Genomic DNA, 13661 nt, shown 5'->3' on the forward strand with positions numbered 1-13661 from the left:
AATCTGACTACTTTCAATAGAATGAGACTAGAGCTTTTTATTTTATATGATTATTTGCGCTTTTTTGGGATACCTTCAGCTGTCCTTGCACATTTCTGAGCTGTTTCTGTGCCTCTGAAGCCTGGCGGTTGGCATGGCTAAGTTGGATCTCAAGTTCGTTCAAATCTCCTTCCATCTTCTTCTTCAGTCTCAGAGCATCATTTCTGCTTCTAATTTCAGAGTCCAGTGTGCTCTGCATGGTGTCAATGGCTCTCTGGCTGTTTCTCTTCAGCTGTTCAATTTCCTCATCCTTCTCTGCAATCTTCCTGTCCACCTCAGATTTGATCTGGTTCAGCTCAAGCTGGACACGGAGGATTTTGGCTTCTTCATGTTCCAATGATCCCTTTAAAAAAGGAACACAGTATTTAAAATTAAGTTGGTAGACTGACACTCAGAAAGATCATTCCAAAATAAAGCCAATCCATGGTATCAGTGTATTTTTCTAATTGTCTACCTCAGCTTCCTCCAGAGCAGCCTGAAGATCACTCTTCTCCTGTTCAACCTGTTTCCTGGCCTTCTCCAGTTCATTGATGGATTTTCCAGTCTCACCAATCTGTTCAGTCAGATCTGAGATCTCCTCTGGTGAAAAGATGGTCAAACAAATGTTACACATCTATTCAGTGCATGTATCAGTCTCATCAATGAAAAATTATAGAAATACAGTAAGTAAGCAACATACGTTGCAAGTTCTTGTTCTCGCGTTTCAGGGTTTCCACTTGTTCTAGAGCCTCTTCATAAGCGTTCTTCATCTTGAAGATCTCAGTGCTCAGGCTGCGAGCCTCTTTCTGTGCAGCCTCCAGTTCAGCCTGACCCTCCTCATACTTCTGCTTCCATTCTGCCAGGACCTGAAATCATGGACATACTGTATATAGAATATGTATCTAAATAATTGAAAGTTATTACAGTTGTATTATGCCTGCATATTTACCTTATCAAAGTTTCTCTGTTTCTTGTCAAGAGAAGCTGCTGCACTATTTGCTCTCTCCACATCGACCATGAGGTCTTCAACCTCAGACTGCAACCTCTGCTTGGTCTTTTCCAGGGAGGCACACTTGGAGTTCACAGCTTCAACCTGTTCCTCAGCATCCTGCAAACGCTGAGCCAGTTTCTTCCTGTAAAGAGAATAAAGAACAATAGTATGTAATGGTACAATAGGAGTCTTTTAAAAACAAATCTCCTTTTTTCTATTGTATAATCAATAAAAAAATATTGAAAAAAACAAATTTCCTGAGTTTCAACTTACTTGGCCTCCTCTAGCTCCTCTGTGCGCTGAATGGCATCAGTTTCGTATTTGGTCCGCCACTGGGCAACTTCACCATTAGCCTTGGACAGAGAACGTTGAAACTCAGCCTTGGCCTCCTGTTCCTCCTCATATTGCTCACGGAGCAAGTCATTGTCATGGCGAGCAGACTGCAGGGCATGGGCAAGGGCATTCTTTGCCTGGAATATGCAGATAAGAATTATGTCAAATACATGTAATGGCATTATAGGATATTGTACTGTTTCAATATTGTTTGTTTAACTTAACATCACAATGTTACCTTTGACTCCTCTTCAAGCTGTCTCTTGAGTTCCTCAACCTGCTGAGTGAAGCCCTGTTTGCCTCTGGATAGCTGAGAAATTAGAGACTCTTTCTCTTCTAGCTGGCGAGACAGCTCACCTAGAATCATATGAAAGCAATATCACATAGCATTAAAAACAATGCATTTAGTAGGCACATCACAGTGCATGTAGTCAAGTATTTCTTCACTCTTCTGAATACTCTTGGCATGTCATTGGTTTTGTAAAACATTTTATTGGCTTGTATTTGATCTATTAAACACTTCATTATATTGTTACATATATTACTTCTATTATATGAGTACAGTAATTAACCTACCAGTCTCAGTCTGCAGACGAGCTTTCTGGGTAGTGAGGTCATTAAGTAAACGCAGATGTTCATCATCCTTAGACTTGACTTCACTGAGTTGGTCCTCAAGCACGCGGTTAACTTTCTCAAGGTTGGCCTACAAGAACATTTGGTAAAATTATTGTCCCATTCCAAAATAAGGATTAAAAAGAAACATGTATTTTCAAGAAATTTCTTACCTTAGACTTAGAGACGCTCTCCAGGTTGCTGGCGAGGTCATCAACCTCCATCTTTAGCTCACTCTTTTCTTTCTCCAGCTTCTGCTTAACACGCTGCAGGTTGTCAATCTGTTCTCCAAGCTCAGCAACACTGTCAGCATGCTTTTTGCGCAGAGCAGAAGCAGTGGCTTCACTTTGAAGAGTAGCTTCTTCTAGATCGCGTCTCAGTTTCTGGAATTCAGCTTCACGCTTCTTGTTCACCTCAATCTGGGCAGATGTTGCACCTCCAGCTTCCTCAAGTCTTTCACTGATTTCTTCAAGTTCTCTAGAAAGATCAGCTCTCTGTTTCTCAATCTTGGCCCGAGCTGCCCTCTCAGCTTCAATTTCCTCCTCAAGTTCTTCAATACGAGCCTAAATAGAGCAGGTTATTATTATTGGGATTTTAATATTCATAGTTAAATAATGAGAAATTAATATAATGATATTAGGATCATGTAATCCATCTTTTACCTGCAGTTCCTTTATCTTCTTCTGCAGTTGAGATCCAAGGGATTGTTCATCCTCAATCTTTCCCTGGAGTTGGCTGATTTCAAAGTCCTTCCTGTGAATCAAGGTTAATACAAGTTATAAATGCGGCCTTTATTTTCAGGTTTTTCTTAAAAAAAACAAAAACTAGAGATCACTCCTTACTTTTTTATCTTTTCGTCAGATTGCTGCTTATCATTTTCAAGATCCATGACGGTTTCCTGGGACAGTTTCAGGTCACCTTCCAGCTTTCTCTTGGCCCTCTCTAGGTCAAGACGGAGTTTCTTCTCTTGTTCCAGAGAACCTTCCAGCTAGAAGTACATGCATTTATTTGAATAATTTGGCCCCTTTTTAAATACCCAACAGATTAGAAATGTTATTTTGAGATACTCACATCATCTACTTGCTGCTCCAGCTTTGTTTTTGCTTTGGTCAAGGAGCTGACTTTGTCTTCCTCGGCTTGAAGGTCATCAAGAGTTTGCTGATGAGCCTCCTGAAGAGCTTTCTTTTCCTTGGTGAGTTTGGAGACATTTTCATCAAGAGAGGCCAATTCTTCAGTAAGATTTTTAACCTATAAATAATGGAACAAAGATTAACATACATAATTATACTATATTAGAAAGTAGACTTTGCATTTGTGTATTTGAATCAGGAAGTGGACTTTACGTTTCTTGTTGCTTATACCTTATTTTCTGTTGCATGTTTTTCTTTTTCTACTTTTGCCAGAGTGAGTTCCAGGTCATCAATGTCTTTCTTCAGCTCTGAGCATTCATCTTCCAGTTTCCTTTTCTTAGCTGTCAGTTCAGCATTGCTTTCTTCCTCATCTTCAAGTCTCTCATTGAGCTCCTTGAGTTTTGATTCAAGTTGAATCTTGTTCTTGATGAGACTTTCACATCTCTCCTCAGCATCAGCCAGAGTCTCAGATTCCTTTTGAAAACAATTTTCTTTTAGGCAACTGGGAATTTTTGGATTGATAACAACTAAATATCACTATAAATTATTTTTTAAACAGAATTTTGCTATATAATTCTACATACCGCCTGGACATGGAGCTGTAAGTCATTCTTTTCCTGCAGCAAGGAAATCATTTTTTGCTCTAGTTCTTTCTTCTTGGCCTCTGACTTGGCCAGAGCTTCCTTGGTCTTTTCAAACTCCTCTTTCATATTTGCCATCTCTTTCTCAGATTCTGCACTCTTCAGGAGAGGCTTAATCTTGAAGTACAGTTTCATCCATGGCCAATGTTTGACATTCATGAATGATCTGATATTGTACTGGATGACATAGATGGCTTCCCTGTTTAAGAAATGTCACATATCAGATAAATATGGCTGTTATCAAAAATGTTGTTTTGCCTCTATAGCTATCATTACTAATATACTTTTGTGAGTAGAAAATCATATTTACCGTCTTTCTGTCATCTTCTTGAACTCAATTCTCATCAAGAAACCTCTGCAAAGAGCCTGAGTACGAGTTATAAGTTGTGCCAACTTTTCATCTCTCATCTCTTCCAGTGTACCCAAGAGACCAGCTTTGAAGAAAACCTTAAAAAAATATAAAAAATAGTAATTTTAACTACTTCCCATCCAAAGTACATCATATGACTTACTGGACTTTTAGTGGGGATATCCTAATGAGGCCTGCAACTACAGGCATCATCCAGATATCTTATGTTTTGCAGCAGGTCTGCTGCTTGATCATTCTTTTAGGTGACGCAATGGGGCGCCTCCCCCCCGCCATCCTCTGGTGCTTCTACTTGCTTGCAGGTGCGATCGATGAGCCTGAGAAATAATCCACGGATGCCTGAAGTTGAGCATAGAGATTTTCAAGGGACAGATGGTCCCCGGCAATCTCTATGACCTGCAGAGGCCCGGGTGTGACGTTATGACACTACATCTGGCCCAGCAGAAGTAAACATTGCCAGGGACTTGGCTGGAAAGGCAGAGATTGTTTATTTTTTCTTTTGATCTTAGTCTTTTCTGCCTGGAGGAGAGATCCAGGGTTTATAAGACCCCACATCTCTCCATAAAGAAGACCTGTCACACACTATTCCTATTACAAGGGATGTTTACATTCATTGTAATAGGAATAAAAGTGATCAAGAATTTTTTTTTTAAGGTAAAGTGTAGGAAAAAAAAATAACAATTCTAGCCCACGACCTCTCCTGTAACTTTAAACAGGTAACCTGTAAAATATTTTAAAGCATTGCCTATGGAGATTTTTTAATACAAAAGTTTGGCGCCATTCCACGAGTGTTTGCTAATTTAAAGCATGACACAGTTATCTATTTACTTGGTGTAACATCATCTTTCACATTATCCAAAAAAATTGGGCTAACTTTACTGTTTTTTTTTCAATTGATGAAACAGTTCTTTCCCCAATAAAAGTGTTAGAAAAATTGCTGCGCAAATACCGTGGGATGTAAAAAGTCACATTGGCCACCATTTTATTCTCTAGGGTCTCTGCTAAAAAAAAATTCTAATATTTGGGGGTTCTAAGTAATTTTCTAGAAAAAAAAATGATTTTTACATGTAGGAGCAAAGTGCCAGAATTGGCCAGGATGGGAAGTGGTTACATTTAAATATTAGAAACGGTTAGAACTACCATTTTCTGGGAACTGCTGTCTGCCATACCTTGGTGTGGCCAAATTTGTACTGAGTGTGGTCAACATCAATAGAGCCCAATAGTTTTTCTGCTGCCTTCTTGCTGTCAATAAACTGCCCATCTGGGATTGCACTGGCATTCAGGACCTTGTAACTTTAGAAAAAAGAAACAGTATGGAATAGATAATGATCATTCTTGAAGTGTATAACAAACCATACATATCTAAATAACTAAAATGTTCTATTTAACTCCCAAATCTAATAGCATTGTTCACCCCTAATAATCCAATAGTTTCTATAAGCTATACAAGTATGTTTACAATGTGCATGAAAATTTACCGTTGCTTAAAGTCAGCATAAATAATTCTGCTGGGGAATCCCTTTCTGCAGATTCTGATACCCTCCAATACACCGTTACATCTCAGTTGATGAATGATCAAGTGGTTATCCATGATACCTGTGAGAAATCATATATGTCAGTAGTGACCACAAAAACGATAGTGCCTTCCTAATGTTTAGTGCTTGCAGCATGAACAGGATAATAAAATTGTACCTGGAGTTTTGGTCTCATTGGGGATCAGACAACGCACAAAGTGAGGGTGAGTGCTTTTCAAGTTGGACATTAGTTTGTTCAAGTTTTCCTATAACACACACAATATAAATTAGGATTTTTTGCTATGGCAGAAATTATGTAAGTCTTTATGCAGATAGAAAAGTCATACTAACTCTGAACAGGCAAGACACAGTCTGGAAAGAGGATCCCTTCTTCTTCTTTCCACCACCTTTGCCACCGGCAGCATCTGTTAATAAAACACAATGAAAGAGTCATCATAGATCGTAATCTAAATGTAATAAAAAAAATCTTAAAATAAGAAAGGAAGAGGGAAGTTACTCACCATCAGTAGCATTATAGCTAGAGTACAGGAAGGACAGCAGTTTCATTGAAGATTTCTGGTACAGCTGGATAACAGATTCATTCAATGGATCCTTATTCTTGTCGAGCCAGCCAGAGATGTTGTAATCCACAGTACCAGCATAGTGCACAAGAGAGAAGTGAGCCTCAGCCTTTCCTTTGCCAGGTTTGGGCTTCTCAAAGTTCTTGCACTTGCCAAGATGCTGCTCATACAGCTTGTTCTTGAAGGATGTGTCAGTGGCCTTGGGGAACATGCACTCCTCTTCAAGGATGGAGAAGATGCCCATGGGCTGGTAATAAACGATAAGTGTTATTTTATGTCTGTAACTACAAATAATTCAAAATTTTTGGTTTCATAATATTATTTCCATATGTGAAATTACCTTCTCAATAAGCTCAATGCAGGCAGCCAAGTCCATACCAAAGTCAATGAACTCCCAGTCAATACCTTCCTTCTTGTATTCCTCTTGTTCCAGGACGAACATGTGGTGGTTGAAGAACTGCTGCAACTTCTCATTGGTGAAGTTGATACAGAGCTGTTCCAAGCTGTTGAACTGTATGTAAAATAAAGAAATGAGAATAGGTCTTTTGCTTTGAAAGACATACAAACCCAAAACTGTTCAAGAACTTACATCAAAGATTTCAAATCCAGCAATATCCAGCACACCAATATAGAACTGTCTTGGCTGCTTGGTGTCGAGCTGCTGGTTAATACGAGTGACCATCCACAAGAAGAGTTTCTCAAAAACGGATTTGCAGAGGGCACCAACAGAGTTGTTGACCTAAAGAGTAGAGCAACAATCATGTGTTATTTATTACAGAAAGCATAGTTATCTTTAAGTATGTGCTTATTTTATTTCTTGATTTTACCATACCTGAGATACAGTTTGTCCCTTGGTGACAAACTCATTTCCGACCTTTACTCTGGGGTAGCACAAAGCCTTCAGCATATCAGCAGAGTTGAAACCCATCAGATAAGCAATCTTGTCAGCAACTGGAGATAAGACATTTAGTATGAAATAAATCCTAATGGCATATATGGAAAAAAAAAATCATAAAATAAATTGAAAAATAAAGGACAAACCCTCAGTGCCATCTGGCTCGGCCTGCTCCTCCCTCTGCTTCTGCTTGAACTTCATGTTGCCGTGATGCATGACAGCACCAGTCAACTTGTAGATGCCAACCTTTTCTTCTGGGGTGAATCCCAGGATGTCAATGGCAGTCTGTTAGAAAAATAGCTCTAGTTATTTAATGCCCAATAATACATTCTGTACATCTGTGGAAATTATACAATCTTTGGAAAACTGAAAAAAAAATATTTTTCCAAGATTTCAACAACTTACATCTGTGGCAATGAACTCCTCTGTATCATCAATACTCTTCACAACGATTTCACCCTGGCTGATTGCGGGATAGTCGTATGGGTTGGTGGTAATAAGAAGCATCTCTGAACGCAAACAACATTAAAAAGAAATTATAAGTTCTACATTCAATAACACATGCTTATGGTTTGCAGGTCTCGTTTCTCTGCCTATTATCTGAAAGGAAATATGACCGTACCTACAACCTCTGGTTTCTTGTTTGTCATGATCTGGTAGAAGATGTGGTAGCTTCTTTCAGCTGACAGCTGGAATGTTACTCTGGACTTCTCCAGCAGATCTATAAGATTGCATTGTAGTAATTGTATGAATTTATGTGATTAACTACAAAATGAGAAGAAATTGGAGGGTTTCATTCTTACATGTTTCAATATCAGCTGAAGACAGTTTTCCAGTGGTACCAAAGTGGATTCTGATGAATTTACCCTAAACATGACAAGAGAAGATTAGAAAGGAGTTCATGCAATATGAGTTCCTAGAGACGAGTAAATAACATATAGATCTCATATATACTTACAAAACGAGAGGAGTTGTCATTTCTTACAGTCTTGGCATTACCAAAGGCTTCCAGCAGTGGGTTAGCCTGGATGATTTGGTCTTCCAGATTACCCTAAATGTAAAGAGATACAAAGATTCAGCACACAACTAAAACAGGTAAAAGTGATAGAAACAAGCAAAAAGGGAAAAAATTCTGAAAACTGCAAGTCCTACCGGTGGCTATTACGTGTTCTACTTTGGTGCATTGATTATACAAGTACTAGGCCCTTTAAGCTGGCCTGAGCGAACAGCTTTTTATGTAGTAAATAGCATCCCAATTACCTTATCAGTTTCACGGACAGATAGCAATACAGTTTGAGCCTGTATATTTCTTGAACACCGCAAAGAACACATTAACTTTGAAGTACAGGACTGTAATCAGAGCATAGCTATATTTGTTGTAGTACTTGGCTTTCTCAAATCTCTCTGCGTTGACACTCAACACATCTCCAAAATTACATAACTTTGTTAACACATATTTACTATGTAATATAGTCCCTAAGAATGCAAAGCACCTAGAATTTGTAATATGTATACTATGATTTGTTTTCCAACAAGAGGATGTAGCATGCTATTACTTAGGATCATTCAACAACCTAACCACGTTGAACTTAAAAAACCCTAATAGTAAAATATTATTTTGCTGAGATGCAGCTTTTATTACCCTTTCCTTTTCACATTCTTTGCAGAAAATAATAATTTCACTTTTTTTTTACATTGACTTTGGATATATGTATATTCATAATTAATCACCTCTAACTTTGTGATTTTTTCCAAATAAGATTAGTTCAATTTTTTAAACCTTTCATACAAGAGAGACCTTCAATGCTTTCTACTAATTTATTAGTTTAGACTGCCTTTGTACTCTCTCTAAATCTTTAATGGCCTTATAACAGTACATTACCCCAAACTGTATTCCATACTCAAGATGTGACCTTAGTGATTTACGTGGGATAATGCTATACATATATCATGTGTTTTCATCTAACCTTTTACTGCTGTCTGGCATTGAGTGCATTTGCTTAGCTAACAAATTTTTTTTTTTTTTATTAAAAGTTGAAATTTGAGTACGAACCTGTATGGCGCCGCTGGACTCCTTCTTCTTACCACTGTCACCAATAGCTGCAATTGTTGCAAAGTACTGGATGACACGCTTGGTGTTGACAGTCTTTCCAGCACCAGATTCACCAGTAATCAGGACAGACTGATTTTCACGATCTGCCAAATACAAATGTGGATTTAAAACACGTATGTGGCTTTTGACCATATCAAACAAATATTCAGAATAAGACAAGCCCAGGTACCTGTGAGCATAAACTGATAAGCGTTATCAGAGATGGAGAAGATGTGTGGTGGGGCTTCCATACGCTTCTTGCCTCTGTAGCCAGCAACCACGATAGGGTCATACACTGGCAGCCACTTGTAGGGGTTGACAGTGACGCAGAAAAGCCCAGAGTATGTCTGTTGTATATTATAAAGTATATGATGTTAGTTTGTGAAACAACTGTGATTTCTTAAAACGTCCCACTCCTTAAACTGAAACTCCATATTTTACCCCAAAATATAAAATCTATTGCCAGGCTGCTCTGGAGCATGCTATTTGCAGCATTTAGGACCCTCCACCTATTAGCAATTTACAAAGGAGGTTGGGTTTTAAAGCTAAGTACCGAGATTTCCTGTTTTTTTTTACATTTAGCAACCAAAATTGCATTTGCAGGCTAAAGCTGTTATTTTACTGGGTAGGTTTAACTTTATTAAGAAGTTTGGTTGCCAGTGATCAACTAATGCATAAAAGAATTCTACATTTTTTTTTTTATAGGATGTGTTATTAGGATTGTTGCAATAGCTCTTATCTACATTTTATTTTGACTCCTGTCATTTTATCTAGATATTGGGACTTACGTAGATCATCCAGGCTGCGTAACGCTCTTTGAGGTTATACAGTACAGAAGCTTCATTCAGGTGAGTCATCATCGCCATGTCTTCAATTTTATCGTACTTGGGAGGATTCTGGGGGTAAACTTGGCCTTCTTTGACTGTTACAGTCTGAAAGGGAAAATAATATGTTTAATATATAGTTTTTAATCATGTTTAGTATTTTATTTATTCTGAAAAATATGCTAAAATAGTTACCCTGTTATCCTCAGTCTTTACAGTGATTTTTCCATCTTCCCGAGCGGTGACCAAACCCTTCACGTAAAGTTCCTTTTGATCATCTACGTAGCAGGTGTTCTTGGCATCAAACGGTTTGTTCTGGGCTGCCAGTCTTTCTTTATCACTCTTACGGAGGAACTGGGCGGCATCGCCGAAAACCGCCATTTCACCGTCACCCATGGTTGCTGGTTTCTGTATGAAAATGTCTTATTTATAATAATGCTTTAATAAGGTGATTTGTCACCTCCTTGCTGCCTGTTTTATCCCTGGAAAGCTTGCACCACCGCGCCGAAATGTACGCAAATACAATTTTATTGTATCGCATTTGATGGGTATTAATGCCCACTGAACACGACAACGGGATCATTTTTGATGCAAAGCATTATTGTCGCAGCATGTCAATATAGCTGCCTTTGCAGCTTGGGGGGCCAATTGAGAGGTGGTAAAATTGTGCCTCATCTGCCGTTTTTGCTGGCACCACCCAAACTGCAAGTGTAAACTAAGCCATATTGTCATTGGTTAAGTAAATCGCAAGTGCTTATTAGGGCTCAGCTGTGATTATTACTCCCATACTCCTGTGAAGCTATACCCTTGCCGTAGGCAAGCCATACATTGTACAATTTTCTTTCTTAAGGGAAAGAACATTTGCTTGATTTCCTCATCAACACAGTCAGTGTTCATGGGGGAATCCCTGCCGCTGCGCTATTGTAATCTGACAGCAGGAGGTTTCCAAGTTGTCAGAATACAATGATCACTGTTGGCAGCTATAGCCACCACCAGTAATCACACATAAAAAAAAACAACAGGCTGGTTGTACTTTAGTACTATAGATAGAATTAAATTTGGCCAGTTCAGCAGGAACCAGACAAATTTTGATCCATCTATGGCCAGTCTTAGAGCAGGAACAACTAGAAAGATTTACTAGAAATGTTAGTGCATAGCCAGCCAAAGAGAGACACAATTGAATCATTACATTTTTGTTATTATTGTCCAAACAATACAGGGAACTTAGTTGCTGGACATAATGTGTGTTAGATTGCAGAGTATAATAGAATTTATTGTTGAGGTGGATACATTTTACCCTCTATGGTCCACCACAGCCGGGAGGCCAGAAGAAACCATAAAACATAACATCCGTTGGGGTACCAATGTGTTTTTTCTACTCCCTTCTGATTAAACTGCAGCCTCAGTTGACCATAGAGCTGTGTGTTGTAGGGGGACATGTCAATTACAATGTTATAGCACCTGGAGAAACTCTATTGCCACTATATTACTGGCTAATGAGCTTACATAAAATAACTGGAATTCTAACCCATTGTTTTACTTTTAAATAGAGTGGGTCAGTTTTAAAATGGTCATGAACTATCAGACTAAATGAAAAAAAAATCAGATTTCTCAATTTACTCTATACAAAGCGAATGAAGGAATCCCCCTGACCCCGGTCAGAATACCCAAACAGCCATAAACAATTCTAAATTCTCTGCCTGACTCTTGTTTTTTCAATGGATGATGAAAGGGTCAGTACCACCCACTATGCGAATTTTGTCCAGTTCATCAGGAAGTAGCCGTGTGTGTGTTAAGCCTCATACACACGATCGGATTTTGTACAAACTTTCCCGTGGATTTTTGTACAAAGGGCATCGGCATACATGCGGCAGGACTTTTTAGCCAACTTTTCACCAAATCGCATGATTTTTCTGCTCTTTACCACCACCTTTGGTCAACTTCTGCATTGTTGTTTGATTTTTTGCATTGGTTCTGAGCATGTGTGTTTGTACTTTGTACAAAAGTCCTATGGTTTTCTGTACACACGATCGGACTTTGCTCCATCAGACTTTTGTTGCTGGAAAGTTTGTCCATTTGCACAGCCAACAAAAGTCAGATGAAAACCGAAAAAGTTTGTCTGATGGAGCATACAGACGGTCGGATGTTGCCTTAAAACAGCTAATTTGCATGTTTGTTGTCAAAAAGTCAGATCGTGTGTGTGGGCCTTAATACTGACATATAATCACACACATAGGTTTGACTTGATGGACTTTTTTCAACCTCACCTACTATGTAACTATGTGTGTCCAGCTTTAGATTCTCTCTTGGCTATTATTTTTTTTTTTTCTTAGTTGACTTTGCCTTCCTGGTGACATTAGGACTTTGCATTGCATAGGTACATAGTTAGTCTGGTCAAAAAAAAGTCCATTTAGTTCCACCAATTCCATCTAGTTCAATCAGCGTTCAGCTGAACTATTCCCTCTAATGCAGGGGTCTTCAAACTATGGCCCTCCAGTTGTTCAGAAACTGCAATTCTCATCATGCCTAGTCATGTCTGTGAATGTCAGAGTTTTACAATGCCTCATGGGATGCATAGTTCCACAACAGCTGGAGGGCTGTAGTTTGAGGATCTCTGCTTTAATGCCCTGTACACACGATTGGACTTTCCGACAACAAAACAGTGGATTTTTGTTCGAAGGATGTTGGCTCCAACTTGTCTTGCATACATACGGTCACACAAATGTTGGCAAACAATTACAAATGTAGTGCCGTACAAGACGTATGTGATATCTCTATTACAGACGCTAGTTTTACAAGACCGCCTCCAGCTCGTACTTGATGCCGAACATGCATGGACTTTTGTCCAACGGACTTGTGTACACATGATCAGACTTTCCGACAACAAACATTTGTTGGCGGAAAATTTGAGAACCTGCTAGCCAACAGGGCTACTCGACAACGAATGTCCGATGGAGCATACACACGGTCAGACTTTCTGCCAACAAGCTCACATCCAAAATTTGTTGTCCGAAAATCTGATTGTGTGTACGCGGCATTAGGAGTACATTCCAAATATAAAGCTATAAAGGTTCTACTAGGATGCCACTGAAACTATCACCAGCCCTCTAAGCAGCTAAACCTGCTAAACCTTGCAAAGAGGGGAAGCAGAAAGTTCTGCTTATGGCAATGTCATCGGGACAGCAAACAGCGGGGATCCTCCTACGGGAACCAACAGCATTCTTTGTCAGTTAATTTAAAGCAATCTATCTAAAGTTAGACTAAAGTGTCAGTTAATCTATCCAGTGTTTGACCACTTACCTGTTAACACTGCCTAAGATGAAAAAAATACAATGGCCCCCTAAAAAGAGAAAAGAAAGACAATTCAAACAAATTAATATTTACAGCATTTTCATTTGCAAGATCCTATGTTCTACAAAATAACTAATATTTATTTACATATGTAATCTAATGCATATTGTGAGCCTCCAAAGTGTGAGCCTCCAGTTTTCATTTACAATGAATATCTATATTATGTTGTATTACTATTACTGATTTTGATGCACAGCCTAATTTTTAAACTGCTGGCATACTTTGTGGGAATGAGCTACAAGATCTGAGATGGTTCTTTAGAATACACAGCCTGCTCAAAGACTACTCACCAGAACTGAGAGGTAACAAGCT

At 38.8% G+C, this 13661-nt stretch overlaps 1 protein-coding gene across 1 annotated transcript in view; it reads right to left on the minus strand.

Annotated features, from left to right (window-relative positions):
• Nucleotides 1–13447, minus strand: part of LOC143987625 (uncharacterized) — a 79113-nt gene extending 65666 nt beyond the window's left edge. The window contains exons 1-32 of the mRNA XM_077486508.1: nt 13299–13447; nt 10194–10406; nt 9963–10106; nt 9365–9521; nt 9136–9278; nt 8041–8133; nt 7886–7949; nt 7705–7803; nt 7488–7591; nt 7229–7367; nt 7020–7138; nt 6777–6926; nt 6528–6698; nt 6128–6434; nt 5958–6031; nt 5785–5872; nt 5571–5688; nt 5262–5385; nt 4036–4172; nt 3669–3924; nt 3316–3558; nt 3026–3202; nt 2797–2942; nt 2617–2707; nt 2128–2517; nt 1919–2045; nt 1581–1699; nt 1283–1479; nt 968–1151; nt 719–884; nt 494–618; nt 74–382 (exon numbers count right to left, since the gene is read on the minus strand). Coding sequence (XP_077342634.1) covers nt 74–382; nt 494–618; nt 719–884; nt 968–1151; nt 1283–1479; nt 1581–1699; nt 1919–2045; nt 2128–2517; nt 2617–2707; nt 2797–2942; nt 3026–3202; nt 3316–3558; nt 3669–3924; nt 4036–4172; nt 5262–5385; nt 5571–5688; nt 5785–5872; nt 5958–6031; nt 6128–6434; nt 6528–6698; nt 6777–6926; nt 7020–7138; nt 7229–7367; nt 7488–7591; nt 7705–7803; nt 7886–7949; nt 8041–8133; nt 9136–9278; nt 9365–9521; nt 9963–10106; nt 10194–10394 — 4962 coding nt within the window. The 5' untranslated portion in view covers nt 10395–10406; nt 13299–13447. The remainder of the gene's footprint in view (nt 1–73; nt 383–493; nt 619–718; nt 885–967; nt 1152–1282; nt 1480–1580; nt 1700–1918; nt 2046–2127; nt 2518–2616; nt 2708–2796; nt 2943–3025; nt 3203–3315; nt 3559–3668; nt 3925–4035; nt 4173–5261; nt 5386–5570; nt 5689–5784; nt 5873–5957; nt 6032–6127; nt 6435–6527; nt 6699–6776; nt 6927–7019; nt 7139–7228; nt 7368–7487; nt 7592–7704; nt 7804–7885; nt 7950–8040; nt 8134–9135; nt 9279–9364; nt 9522–9962; nt 10107–10193; nt 10407–13298) is intronic.
• Nucleotides 13448–13661: the final 214 nt, after the last annotated feature.

This window comes from Lithobates pipiens, unplaced genomic scaffold (genome assembly GCF_037356315.1).
Source record: "Lithobates pipiens isolate NorthernLeopardFrog02 unplaced genomic scaffold, aLitPip1_a1.2 Scaffold_1, whole genome shotgun sequence".
Classification (NCBI taxonomy): domain Eukaryota; kingdom Metazoa; phylum Chordata; class Amphibia; order Anura; family Ranidae; genus Lithobates; species Lithobates pipiens.